The sequence below is a fragment of the Paroedura picta genome, chromosome 6, assembly GCF_049243985.1.
Source record: "Paroedura picta isolate Pp20150507F chromosome 6, Ppicta_v3.0, whole genome shotgun sequence".
NCBI lineage: Eukaryota > Metazoa > Chordata > Lepidosauria > Squamata > Gekkonidae > Paroedura > Paroedura picta.
This window is the reverse complement of record NC_135374.1, coordinates 23004448-23018825: the sequence shown is the minus strand read 5'-3', so window position 1 is coordinate 23018825 and position 14378 is coordinate 23004448. Positions and strand designations below refer to the sequence as shown.

Genomic DNA, 14378 nt, shown 5'->3' with positions numbered 1-14378 from the left:
CTCTTCTTCTTCTAGTTCTGTTAGGACCTTTTGAGAGTGTTTCTGCTCAATTAGCATCCTTTCCCCCTTTGATTTAATCCCCCCCCCCCGCCTTTTCTTCCATGGCTTCTAAGTGTCTGGAACCTATATCTTTACTTGCTTAGTTAGGAATTTTAGGATCTTGCAAGTGGACCTAATGGACCTTTGTCCACAATCTCCTTGTTCAACCTCGTCTCTGAGCCCCACTCACTGATAACATTACCACATCCCAATTTCTCCCCCAATGTTTTGCTACACCTTTAATATAGTTTTTCTTATTTGGGAATAAGGACTCATTTTTGAGTGAATAAACATACATAGGATTGAGATCAACATTCTTAGAGGCTTCAGCGAGTGGAACATCTGCTAGCATTGCCAGTAGATTTGTAAAATAAAACCAGCCTTGCTCTTGCGCTTTTAAATAGCAGCTTGATGGGGGGTGGAATTCACTTAGACCAGGGGTAGTCAAACTGCGGCCCTCCAGATGTCCATGGACTACAATTCCCATGAGCCCCTGCCAGGACGTTTCAGGGGTTTCTCAACAGTAAAAAAGTTGAGAAAGGCTGTCATAGCAGCTTTGCACTGCTAGATACATGTTCATGTATACATATGTATCCCTACTACAAAAAATGAATTTGGAATTACATCACCACTACGGCTTTGTGCCACATCTTTCCTTTTGGAAACATTTGGCTGATCCAGCATATAGCAGCTGTCCTTTGCAATTTTGTACGACTCCCACGATTTACTGGCACATCTTCTTCCTTAGGATTCTCTTTTGCAGTGTGAGGGCTCTGGAGAGCTATGTGGTAGGGAATGCATTGCAATCTAAATACAATTATAAAATGTGTGTTAAACCAAAACATGAAAGATATTATTCTGACATGCTTGCAATATTCTGTTAGAAAACACCTGCATTTCTCCTTTATAAAGGAACCCTTCCAGGTGCTTTCAGTAGCTCATCAGACAGAATGTTGTGGCTCACCCAGCTGTGCCCTGACAGTTGTGTAGAAATGAAGGTAAACATACAGGGAACAGATTAACTGGCTCATGTTTTGGAGGACATCTTGTTCACAGATAATCCTTTTGGTAACAGCACTCTAAGAGCAAGGTGCTAAGATTTTGTGCTGCTTACTTCCAACATATTACCGGGACAAATGCTGGTTTGTGTTCAGGTTGTGTTGCAGCTGTTGGGGGTAAACTACTTGTTATTTTTCCAAAGGATTTTTAATTTTTCTCCCTGTGGGACTAGTGAAGATAGTGCTGGTATGAGAGTTCCTAAGTTATAAGAGGAGTCAAATTGGGTCAGACTGAGAGCTCACAGCGGCCAATCTGATGCTTCTCGCAAGGTCATAAGCAGGACATGGGCTAAGTAGAATTGGGCTAGGATCCCCGTGACCTGGATGTGAATCGCCACTCTCCTAGGGAAGCATTTTGGGTGACTTTGAGCCAGTCTCTCTCAGTCTCACCTATTGCACAGGGTGGTTGTTGTGAGGATAAAATGGAAGAGGGGAGGCGGATGCAAACTGCTTGAGCCACTGGTGGCTAGAAGAGTGGGATATAAATATCTAAATAGAAATACAATATATAATAGACCCCTCTCCCATCAAAGGGTATTGTGATGTCTTTTCCCACTCACACAGAGTTCTTACCAGCCTCACAACCTCTCTGTCTCGAGTTCAGGATTACAAGTTGGCCAGGCCATCACACGTTTATTTATTTGATTTTTATATTGCCCCTCTCAAACAAGTCATCTCAAGGTGGTAGAATTGCTCTTCTTGTTGTCTCTTTTAAAATCTTTAGACAGCAGTGACCATTTTACCTCTCTGGTCCTCTTTCTCATTCAGACCTGTTTTGCACCAGGGGTGCTGCTGGGCTTCCAGTCTGGGGCAAGAAAAAGAAAAAGGAGGAGTTGGTTCTTATATGCCGCTTTTCTCTATCCTAAGGAGTCTCAAAGCGGCTTACAGTCACCTTCCCTTTCCTCTCCCCACAACAGACACCCTGTGGGGTGGGTGAGGCTGAGAGAGCCCTGATATCACTGCCTGGTCAGAACAGCTTTATCAGTGCTGTGGTGAGCCCAAGGTCACCCAGCTGGCTGCATGTGGGGGAGTGAGGAATCAAACCTGGCTTGCCCGATTAGAAATACGCATTCCTAACCACTACACCAATATGGTTGCCCCGATTCTTCCGGGTTCCAGATGGGAGCATTTTGCCCATTGTACCTCGTTCACCCCGGATTTGTGCCTGTAGATGAGGCAGCCAGGGTGGTGAGGTTCTGCCGCGCTGCAGGATTGAATAGGCCGTTTTGGTTTTATTTTTAGGAACTACTGTGCCCCTAAAAATAAAAATAAATCTGCTAAGACTCTCTCTACTTCAAATTCTTTAGGATATGACATCCTCTTCCTCCTTCAGTCTCCTTTCCTTCCTTAAACCCCCAAATGAATCTGAGCTCTACATGAAACCACAATGAGTTTTCACTACTGGTGATAACTGAGTACTCGGTCAGGTTAGACAGCTGTTGGAAATACTTCTTGTCTTGCTCTGCACTAACTTGAGCACAGACTGCTTGTGCCAAAAGGGTCATAAAACGATATTCTGCTATATGATGCATGAAATAAAGCTATTTCCGTTTTTGATATAAAACAATTTTAACGTTTAATAAGCATTCTTTTCTTCAAGTGATTTTTACCCTGGCAGACTCTGTGGGAATTAGGTCTTTATAACAGCAACCAAGAGGAAAGAGAGGGGAAATGGATTTATACAGGATCATATGGTTTCTCTCCCTCCCCTTTCTGCAAAAGGATTTGTGAAAAGTTCAGAAGAATCAGAAACGTTGACACTTGGGGCCCATATCTGTTGCTGGGAACTAAGAGGTTTCAGGAATCCCACACAGGAATTTAGTATTTTCCAAGCCCAATAACTTTATGGGTTTTGTTCCGTAGAATCCAGTGCTGATGCAATTTGCACATTTCCCTTAGCCACAGTGGTCAACAGCTAGAGACTTATAAGAAAGAAAGAGACATAAAAAAAGATAATTACCATGGATCATTTCATTTATTTATTGGATTGGATGGATGTAAAAGGAGCCATGATTTGGTGGTAAAGTACATGTTTAATATGCAAAAGATCCTAGATTCACTGTGCCTAAGCAACCTTCTAAGCCAGCCCTTCTCAACCTTTTTACTGTTGAGAAACCCCTGAAACATTTTCCAGGCTTTGAGAAACCCCCATAAGTGAAGTCAGAGGCCATATATCCTGGTTTTCACTGCCCAAAGAAGTCTCAAAGCAACTAACAATCTCCTTCCAATCCTCCCCCCACAACATGGGGTACGTGGGGCTGAGATAGCTCTGACAGAACTGCTCAGTGAGAACAGCTTTAACTGGACTGTGACTAGCCCAAGGTCACCCAACTGGCTGAATGTGGAAGAATAGGGAATCAAGCCCAGCTCTCCATATAAGAGGCTTCTACTCTTAACCATTCCACCCAGCGATCTCTCTGCACTGAGCCAGCTGGACTGGGAGGAATAATACAGGAGAATGCTACGGGGAAAGAATGTTGTTTTTATTGTCTTTCATAAACTGCTAAATTACTGGGGAACATTAAGTAAGGTTGCTTTGAGAGAGGGCAATCTTTGAGGGTGAATGGGTACTTGTAGTCTGCTGGAAAATGGTGGTTTTGTCTGGGTCTGTTTGGGTCTTTTGTCTGGTTTGTTGCTCATTGATCAAGGTCTATTTGCCTGGGACTAATTGCAGGTCCTGCCCTCTGCAGTTGGTGCTGGGAAGTGGGGGGCTAAGAGCTTTCTGTGAACTGTAAGGCTCCTCCTAAGTGGAGGTGTGAGTCATTGTCATGAGTCAGAAGACTCTTGGCCTGTGGCTCTTAGCCTGAGGATTGGGCCTGGGTATTCTGCATCACTCTAGATCAGCTTTTCTCAACTTTTTTTTTTATTGTTGAGAAACCTCTGAAACTTTCTTCAGGCTTCATGAAATGCCAAAAGTGGCCTGGTCACGCAGAATATGGTTGGGAAGCATAATTGTGTACATACCCACCCAAGAGCCCTCCCTTTCTCACTCCTTCCAGGACCATTATTGGCAATTTTTTTTTTTGGGGGGGGGGGTTGACATGATAAAAAGTGGTCATATCACAATGAATGTTTAAAAAATTTAAAAAATATATATTAAAATTAATTAACTCCCACCCATTCGGGAAACCTTTCCAAGGCCAACAAGAAACCCCAGAATTTCATGAAACCCTGGTTAAGACAGCCTGCTCTAGATACTTTAAAACTACTAACCAGTTATAATGGTAAAAAGCCAGCAGAGGAGGTGGAGCTATTCAGCTTTTTGTAAGTGTCACAAGTACAATTATCGACCCACTGAGTGAAAGTCATGGATGTTTGCTTGCTGCATGGAGTTCGTGGCTCTCAGAAAGTAGGTTTGTTCCTTTGAGATTAGGCTTGCTGACCTGGAGAAGCTGAAGCAATGAGAGACATTTGGGGAAGAGACCCTTAGATATGTACAAGAACAGTCCCACTCCTATGGTGACAGCTCTACCAATGTTGTGGAGGATGAGAGTCTTGAGGTGAGAGGGTGTCAGTCTGGGAAGCACCAGTTGGCTTCCATGCATATCATCCAATTGGTCAATGCCATCAGTATAAACTTTCTGGGACAGCCACCTATGCTGGCATCTGCCTATGCCTTAGAATGTTTGCAGTTTCCGAAATTAGGGGAAGACATTACATAAAGTACACTCCATGCCTTTGAATTATATCCACCCATCTTAGAGCACGTTCTTGGTGGAGTCTTGAGAGGTGTCCCTAGAACTCAAGGGCACCCAATAAAGCTAATGGACATCAGATTCAGGATAGACAAAAGGAAATGTACTTTGCAAAAAGGGTGATTAAAATATAAAATTTGCTGCCAGAGGATGTAATGGTGCCCACAGGAATAAACAGCTTTAAAAGGGGATAAGATAAATTCATGGAGAATCTTATCAGTGGCTACTAGCTACGGTGTCTGAGGGGAACCTTCATATTCAGTGGCAGTAAGTCAGAAGTCAATATCAGGGGAAGACCTTAGCTTCTATGCCCTGTTGTTGGCCCTCCAGAGGAACTGGTTAGCCACTGTGTTAAACAGGGCACTGGACTCAATCGACCATTGGTCTGATCCAGCAGAGTCCTTCTCAATGTTTTTATGCACACAACATATTGCAATGCCAATATATCATACAACAGATGACGTTGCATGTTTATTGATAAGGTTGCCCAATATTGTTTAGACATTCTTAACAATGCTTGGGGTTTCATGACTCAGCCCAATTGGTGTTGATTATTTTATTTAATAAATGTACACTTGGAAGCTTCCAAGTGGAATAGGTTATGCTAGGAATTCGGTCACAGAAAATTCTGTAACACCTTGATGGATTGTGTGTTAAACGCTGTCAAGTTACTTGACCCTACAAATTGATGACCTCCAGAATGTCCTATTATTAGCAACCTTGCTCAGATCTTGCAAACTGAGGGTCATGTCTTCCTTGATTGGGTCAGTACATCTCACATTGGGCCTTCCTCTTTCCCTGTTACTTGCAACATTGTAGTCTTTTCCAGTAAGTCTTGGCTTCTCATAACTATGGATTGGCTTATCTGATGTTATACTAGTGTTTCAAAAGTAGCAATTGCATAAGCAAATGTTTCTGTAAAAGGTTGATGCTGTCAGAAGTGGCAGTTGTTGTGTCCAGAAAATAAATATGTAGGATGGTGCATAATGGCTACTGTGTCTATTGGTCATCCTAAAATATATTATTATGGCGGTGTTGCAAGGATGTCATAATGCCATAAGAAGCAGATATACTATCTTAATTTTAGGAATGGGATCCCCAGTGCTTACTTTAGTTTGCAGTCATATTGTCTGCATTAAGTGGTTCACCTACACATTTTATCACATCTGTTTGTCAAATCAGTGAAAATGCTGCAATCCACAAGAATTTTGCGGATTTGTGCCTTTTCCCTGAAGGAATTTGGGTCCATAAAACTATCACAAGATTACAATGCTTTTATTTCTGACAAATATAATCCCACTCCAGTCGTGTTCCTAGTTTGTAGCTGTTTCTTGCAGCCACAGTTTTGGAGAATTATAAAAGGAAATGCTGTATGTGTGTGTTTGAGACAATGCAAGGTCTTTCCATTTATGTATGCATTTAACTTGCCAAGTGCCAATAACATCCTGAGATTTTTGTGATATTTTATTTTTTGTGAAGACAGTAATAAGTTTTACAGCCCAGCAATCCTCAGTTGCATCTAGTTGAAAATAATACACACATTAACGAAACCACCAGAGCATAGAATTGATGTGTGAGGTTCTGTTTGCCATGTATTAAATCTCGTGTTCCAATATGTTAAAAACTGATTGAATCCAGTCAGGTTTTCTGCTGGGGAAAAATGGAGAAAGAGGGTCCCCATTTGGATTGCGAATGCTGGGGATCAAGGGACCTCATGGACAAAAGGCATGTGTAATCAGGGCTGGAATAACGAGGGGAATTACATGAAATCGGGTGAAAAAGTTGGCTGGATCCAACTCACTATATTGAGAAATTTCTGATACCCTCCTTTTGTGGCCATATTTCTATCCTAAATAGTCCTGTCCACAGCCATCAAATTACTGCAGAGAGCATCTCTTCAGTGTAGCATAGGAGTCAGTATAGAAGCATCTTTCCTATGAGTACCATTTTCCCCACTGGAACGGCCATTGCTGATTTGTTGGTGGTCTTTTTTGTCCATTGGCTAAATGGGCTTCTTTGGTGGCTCCTTCTAGTCTGCGGGAACAGCTTCCTACCATGACTCAGAACTTGAGTATCTTTCAAGAGAGCTTATTTGGAGACCATGCTGCCTGGCACTTTTGCTGGCAGGGATATTGTTTTGCTTTTTTAAATTGTGGTTCATTTTATGTACAGTGATTTGAGAGTATTGTTTGTGGAGAAAGAAGTAAAAATGTTTTAGATGATCTCTTTTGAAAAACGGACCAGACTGGCTATTGTCAAGTTTTTAATGTAGCCTTTATACTCACGTATAAGCCTAGTTTTTCAGCACCTTTATTCACACTGAAAAAGCCCTCCTCGGCTTATAGAATCATAAAATAATAGAGTTGGAAAGGACTTCATGGGTCATCTAATCCAGTGGTCCCCAACCTGCGGGCCGCGGCCCGGTGCCGGGCCGCGAAGGCCATGGCGCCGGGCCGCGGCTCCCTCTCCCCGCCCCCCCCCCCGCAGTAAAAAACATCCCAGGCCGCAAGCTTGCGGCCTGGGAAGCTTCTTACTGCGGTAGGGCGGGGAGAGGGAATCAGGGCCGGGCCGCGCATTGCGCATGCGCTGCCCATGCAGGCGCGGCCCGATGCGCGGGCGCGGCCCGATGCCCTGCCGGTCCCCAGCCTCAGAAAGGTTGGGGACCACTGATCTAATCCAACCCCCTTAACTATGCAGGACACTCACAACCCTATCGCTCATCTACTGTAACCTGCCACCCCCTTGAGCCTTCACAGAATCAGCCTCTCTCTAGCCTCTGTTTAAAAATTTCCAAAGAAATATATCCGGATATATACAGTAATTGAATTAAAAGCCTGCTCCAGCCAGTCAGACATTGCTCTGGCATCTTGTAGGACATCAACGGTTTGACTGAGGGACTCTGATCTTTTTTTTCCTTTTGCCTTCACTTCTTCCTCTTCTTAATCACTTCTTCCAAACTATACTTTTGGTTTTTGTGGGTGAAAAGCGGGGTACAAAAACCAACAGCTATTCATCCTCTTGGCTTTTCTGTATTTGTTGAGGGGGAGGCTGGATGGGAGAGCCTGTGATGATGGAGCATTTCCCACCTCGGCTTATATGCAAGTCAGTAAGTTTGCCCAGATTTTGTTGTAAACTTAGAAGCCTCAGCTTATATGCGGGTCAGCTTATATGTGAGTATATACGGCACTTTCATGTAGTATGGAGAGAGATTCAGGTGGGTAGCCATGTTGGCCTGAAGTAAGCAGAACAAAGTTTGGTCTTAAAAGTGCCGTTGGACTCAAACTTTGTTCCATGTACTATAACTTTCTTCTTCCCTGTGTCCATAAAAGTGAGCAATAGATAATTTTAGCAGTTTGTGCCTTCAACCACTGACTTAACCTACTCAGGTAATTTTTTTCTATTAGGAACAATATTTTGGTTGTATTCTTACGTATGGTTCTGCAGCTTAAATCTCGCACAACTATGTTTTGAAGCACAATAATTCTTGATAGGTTTACAAAACAATCATAGGGAGTACCTGAGCTTCTCTCCCTGAGTCGAATTTTCTCTCTTGGCCTTTGGAAAGCATTAATTATACTTTGCAACTGTGGTTTTAAAAAATGTTGACATTAAAATATAGTATGATTTCCTCCCCCCCCCTTATTTGTGTGCATATTTCAGGCAACAAGAGCTACGCTGACCCAGCACTGCACGAGCCTGGGTGACTCAATGGGCAAAGAAAATGATATTGCTTTGATTATTGATGGCCAGACGTTAAAGTATGCCCTTTCCTTTGAGGTCAGACAGTCCTTCCTGGACCTCGCGCTGTCATGCAAGGCAGTCATCTGTTGCAGGTAGGAAATTTCAGGATATTTCTTTAGGAAACGAAGGTTCCGTGCTGGGAATCACCATTGCTATATTACGTACACCATTGTCTGTTCTGTCTGCAGTTCATCTACAGCTCCCCTCTTGCTCTGGAGTTCTCTTTAGCCTACTGAACTGGAGACCAGGAAATATTAAAGCACCAAGATTACTCTACACTTTCCACTTTCTCTTTAGTCACGTCAAAAGCATTAAAGAATACTTAGATATATCTGAAAAAGGGAAATTTTGTTGCTGTTGTTGTTTGCAGTTTTACTAATAGATGAGGTTACATCCAACTGATAGCTATAGGTTGGATCCGGATTGGATCTGAGAGGTTTTTTCAGTCGTCAATCATGTTAGGAAGCGAGCCATTGTGAGGGTCAAAAAGGAGGAGGAATGGGTCACCTGTGAGCCTGTAGAGTAAGGAAGGGACTAGAAACAAGGCCTGTGATATTAAGTAGGGCTGTTCCCAGAGTTTTCACATGAACATTTTCAGCACAACAGGGGGCTTGGATGGGGGCAAAGGTTCTCTGAGATCTCCCAGTGCTTGTCTCCATTCATTCTTGCTTGCTTATTTGTCTAGCCTTAACTGAATGCTGCTCTGGCATCATTTTTTTCTTTTCAAATTTTCCCCTTCTCTTGTTGTTCTCCATTCACCTATTAAATAGTGAATAAGGTATGGTACCAGTTCAACAGCCAATCAGATCTGCAGACATAAGCAAAACTGAGTGAAAGGAATTGGGGCTGAGGTCAGAAGTTTGCCACTGTGCCCTAGTAGATGCTGAATTTGGAGAAGGCTTTTTATGTGGATTAGGAAACTGATGCTAAGGGATATAGATTGCCCCAATGGGATGTTTGTGTGTATGACCACCCCCTTTCAAGACTCCATTAAGAATATGCTCCAGGATGGGTTGATATAATTCAAAGGCATGGAGTGCCTTTTATATAACGTCTTCCCCTGCTTTGGTGTAAGATGGTAGATCAGAAGCTGCAAAAGTTCTAGTGCACAGGTAGATGTCCGCATAGGTAACTGTCCCAGGAGGTTTACACTGATAGCATTGACCAATCAGAGGTATGCATGGAAGCCAACTGGAGCTTAAGGTAGATCAGGTTTTATCAGCTGGCTTCACTGGTGAAGTACCTTTCTTTAACTATTAATATGGCTCCTTGGCAAAACGCGTACAACAACCTTTATAAGGACTCACGGATAAGAGCTCCTTGCTGATGACTGGTGGCTGCTTATATTAGTTACATAAAAAGTGAAGAGTTGGATCTTATGAAGCTTTCTTGGGTAGCTGTAGATGGGAAGATCTAAAAGCAAGTATTTGTCATGGTTGGCGGTACAAATGATAATACATCAGCATAGTTATTGAATCTACTGGTTTATTGGATCACAAAAGACCTGGGAGTGGCACTACAACAGTAAATTCGGGCAAGAACTTTATTGTTCGCTCATGCAATCATATCACATTTTGCAAGATAACTACTTTGCAGTGATAAAGGTGTAAATCCCCAAAGAGAGGTTCTTCCCTTAAAAAAACCCCAAGACTTTAGTGCTGCTGATTATCTCAGAATTCAGAATCCACACCATGTACAATTATCATTCTACCTACTGGTGATAAGGAAAGAGAGGCCCTTACTACTTCCTATGGACGTGGGAGAGTGGCATCTTCCATCATCTTTCAGCAGTCAGAAATGTACCTAGGCTGAGATTGGTTCCACTAGACCTGACTGCCCTTCATTAAGCAGAGTTGGCTGTGCAAAAGGATGCAGAGGAGCCAGCTTGGGATATCTCAGCATACCTTATATAAACCCCCACTAGTATGTGGTGCTTAACTGTAATTGTTTTGCTTGGTCAATTCTTGATGGTAACCCCTTATGATGTGCTTCCGAAATGTTCTCCCCTAGTGGCTTACAGATCTGATGAGGGTTAACACTCAGCTGTGTAGCTTGCCAGAACTTTAAGCGCTTTCATATCTGGCTTTTCTCTTTTTCTGTCACAAGTCTGTACATGTGCAGAAAAGCAAACCGAATTTGGTCATTATAAATGTGTGGCCTGATAATTGTGGTGAAAGCAGGCTGGACGGGGGGATTTTCACGGGGAAAATGGAACGAAAGGAAATGGTTCAAATGCTCCTGCCCCTCTTCCTCAGTCCAGTCTCCCCCTTAAAACTGCGACCCCAATAGCTGCACTTAAAAAAAAGGATAAAAATCATGGAACTGTTGTCAATTTAGAGAGCAGTCCTAAGCAGATCTACTCAAATTCCTTCTCAGATCTATTCAAGGGGGCTTACTCCCAGGAAAGTGTTCTTAGGACTGCATTATTGCCAGTGTAGTATCCACGTTGCCATAGCTTTCCTCCCCAGGAGCAAGTGTCGAGCCTAATGCTGGGAGCGATTGAGGGCAAAAGAAGAAGGGGACGACAGAGAATGAGGTGGCTGGATGGAGTCCCTGAAGCAGTCGGTGCAAACTTAAATGGACTCCGGGGAATGGTAGAGGACAGGAAGGCCTGGAGGATCATTGTCCATGGGGTCGTGATGGGTCGGACATGACTTCGCACCTAACAACAAAAACAAGTATCCACGTTGAGAACTGTGACTAATAGAATGTAACTTTCTAGCTCCATGGTTCATGATAAAAGTAAGAGGCATAGATGGGAGTTCCAGTTCCACCAAACATGGTTTGATGTGCTGCTGCATTTACCCTAAAGCAAGGTAATCCTTGAACATAAGGTGATCCACCCTTTTTTTAAAAAAAAGTAAGAAACAAGTTTTTTTAGAGTGCAATCCTAGGAACATTTTCCTTGGAGTCAGCTCCATAGACCTGAGCAGGATCCTGAGTAAACCTGATTATTTATTGCACAAAACTGTGATTTGTGTGTTAGAATGAACACAGCCTACTCATTCCCTTGATGGTGTGTGGTGTGTGTGTGGGGGAAGTCAAGTCTTCCATTCAGGTAAGCAGAGTAATTGTCTGAGGTTGTACATTGAAAATGATCTGCAAGAAATTATTTTTAAAAGGTGCAATTGGATCCAGTGGGTTTAATCTGGAGTCACTCTGCTAGTATGGTGTAGTGGTTAAGAGTGGCAACCTCTAATCTGGAGAACCAGGTTCGAATCCCCACTACTCGTGCTGCCAGCTGGGGACCGTAGGCCAGTCACAGTTCTCTTAGTGCTTTTCTTGCAGAGCAGCTCTCTCAAAGCTTTCTTGGCCCCATCTACCTCACAGGGTGTCTGTTGTGGAGAGAGAAAGGGAAGGCGATATTAAGCCAGTGTGGTGTAGGGGTTAAGAGCGGCAGCTTCTAATCTGGCAAACTGGGTTTGATTCCCTACTCCTCCACATGCACTATACAGAGGAAAGCAATAGCATGTCTTGGCTTAGTCATTTGTGCCTTGGCGACACTTTTCACTACCACAGTGAGCTTAAAAATGTCTGTCACCTACTTTTCTGTATTGTGTCAACAACCTCCGGAAGTTATATTACAGATGGAAAGGCAGTGTTAACATTGCCTGTAAAAACGCCATTAAAATTTGCTTCCAACTTCTATGAGTACAGCAGACCCAAGGAGAGTTACACTCTTCTGCACCCCTTGTTTTCAGAAGGCTTAGAAGAGTGTAACACTGCTTAGGATTGCAACACAAATGAGTTGTAAAGTCGAATCAGGGCACCAAAGAAAGCTGTCATGCATTTAACGGGTGGTGTGAACATGTAGTGAGGTTTCCACTGGGTATCGTATACACTGTTTTCTGATTGCCGTTCATATTCTTCTGAATAGTGTTCCTATTGCTGTGGTCACTTTTAAGGCTGTGCGCACAGTTAATAATTTTTTATAGTATCAGTCTGTTTGGGTTTTTTAAAATATATATTACAGCTCTGTTTAGTGCATTTAATGATTTAGTGCAAAATCAGACATACTTGCCATAAAACACTGTGGGGTTTTTTTTTAAGTGCCAGAATGCTTTGCTAACCTTTCATTAAACCTCCCCTATTTCTCATCTCCTTTTAAAGTAATCCTGTTAATGGAGACAGCGGGGTAACGGATCAATTTATCTTGTTATGTCCTCTCTTCCTACAAAACAGTCTCAAATTTACTGTGGTCTCATTTTAAAAGATTACTCCTAAGAGCCACATTCAGCTGTGCTTCGTGTCTAAAGCCAAACAAATGGATATACCATATATTTTAAGTATATTCAAAATGACAATGAAATGGCAGAGACATCTGAAATAGCCCTGTGGAAATAAATTTGTTTTAAAAAAAAACCTACACTGAACTTATGCTAGATTAATTTCTGTGAATTTATGCTGCTTTAAATCGACAATTGCTGACACACCTTCTAGATTTTGGCACAACAGCTCACCACAGATTCAAACAACAAAAACATGAGCCAGACCCCCTACAACTCCATCAATGTCTTTGTTTGAAGATTCTACAGCTAGGGTTGTGCGATTCGGCCGATGAAGCGTCTGTTCCCGCCTGTAACAGCCAGACGCTTCGGCGACCGAATCGCACAACCTTATTTGATCTGAAATTTCCTCTTCCCCATGCCAGTTATATTTTAACTTTCTTCCTGGGATGTTTTAGTGCACTGTCTTACTTGACACACTGTTAAAACAGCCTGGAATAGGATAAAGAATGTTTTCCTTTCTTTCGACTGGAGCACCTGGCACAAGCAAAAAAGACCATTTCTGCAAAGCCTTACAGGCTATTAAAGGCATTCCTCCCCGTCTCCTGAGAGTCCAGTCCACTTATTTTTATTTCCTTTTTTAAAACCTTTTTAAAAACCTATGAAATTACATCACTTTCCCCCTGCTTTGGGTTGACATTTTATTGTAGCTTTCCACAGTGTTCTTGCAGAGCATTTTTTTTAAAGCACTAATAATTAAAGCTGCTGTGTTGTTTGGCCACCGGAGATATCGGGAGAGGAGATGACTAATGTTGGCAAATTTGTGGCAATGGTGGAGGATTACAGGCAATCAGCTCGGCTGTCAGTCATAGGACTAGGGCTAGCTTAAAGAAAGGATTTGGAGATGGGAATTGATTGGACTGTTGTGGCCCTTTGATCTGTCCTTGACAATGTCTGAAGGAAGCCAGGCATGACTCAGAGTGTAAAGGTCTCCAGACTCCAAGACATTATGGGAAATACCCAAGGCAAATGACTCCACCGAAATGCATTTTCAACATGGGAGATAATCAAGGGGTTAACAGCTTTGTGCATTCCTCGCCCCAGCAGAAATAATACAGTTGGGCTAATGGGTAATTTTATGTGACCCCCAAGCAGGATGTGCTGCTAATACACAGCAGTTGGCCTGAATCTTTGGATCAATTTATCTCTGTGTCATACTTTCAGGTGAGATTATTCCATTTATTTTTCAGGATCGAATTGGTACTGAAGCCTACTTCTCAATAACTGAAAAGTTACTTCCTGCCCCCTCAACCCCAAATGGAGCTAACATTTAGAATATCGTAATTTATTTATGACTGTAAAAGGGATGAGAGAAATGCTTGACCAAGAGACCCACTTTCCAATCCTAACTCTGCCATGAAAGCTCTCTGGGTGACCATGGGAAAGTAATGTACTCTCAGCCTAACCCACTTCATAGGGTTCTTGTTGTGACGCAACTTCATATCTTGTGTTACCTGTTGTGGTAACACAAACATGTATGTCTGTGGTAGCCTGTAGGAGCTAAGTTATCCAATTGGCTCTCACAGGGGGTCCTTTCTTGAAGACTTGGACGGACAGGG

At 42.7% G+C, this 14378-nt stretch overlaps 1 protein-coding gene across 8 annotated transcripts in view; it reads left to right on the top strand.

Moving 5' to 3' along the window:
- Nucleotides 1-14378, top strand: part of ATP8A2 (ATPase phospholipid transporting 8A2) — a 369499-nt gene that overhangs the window by 144753 nt on the left and 210368 nt on the right. For all 8 annotated transcript variants that reach the window (XM_077341745.1, XM_077341743.1, XM_077341744.1 and 5 more), the window contains one exon: nucleotides 8453-8625. In XM_077341745.1, coding sequence (XP_077197860.1) covers nucleotides 8453-8625 — 173 coding nt within the window. The remainder of the gene's footprint in view (nucleotides 1-8452; nucleotides 8626-14378) is intronic.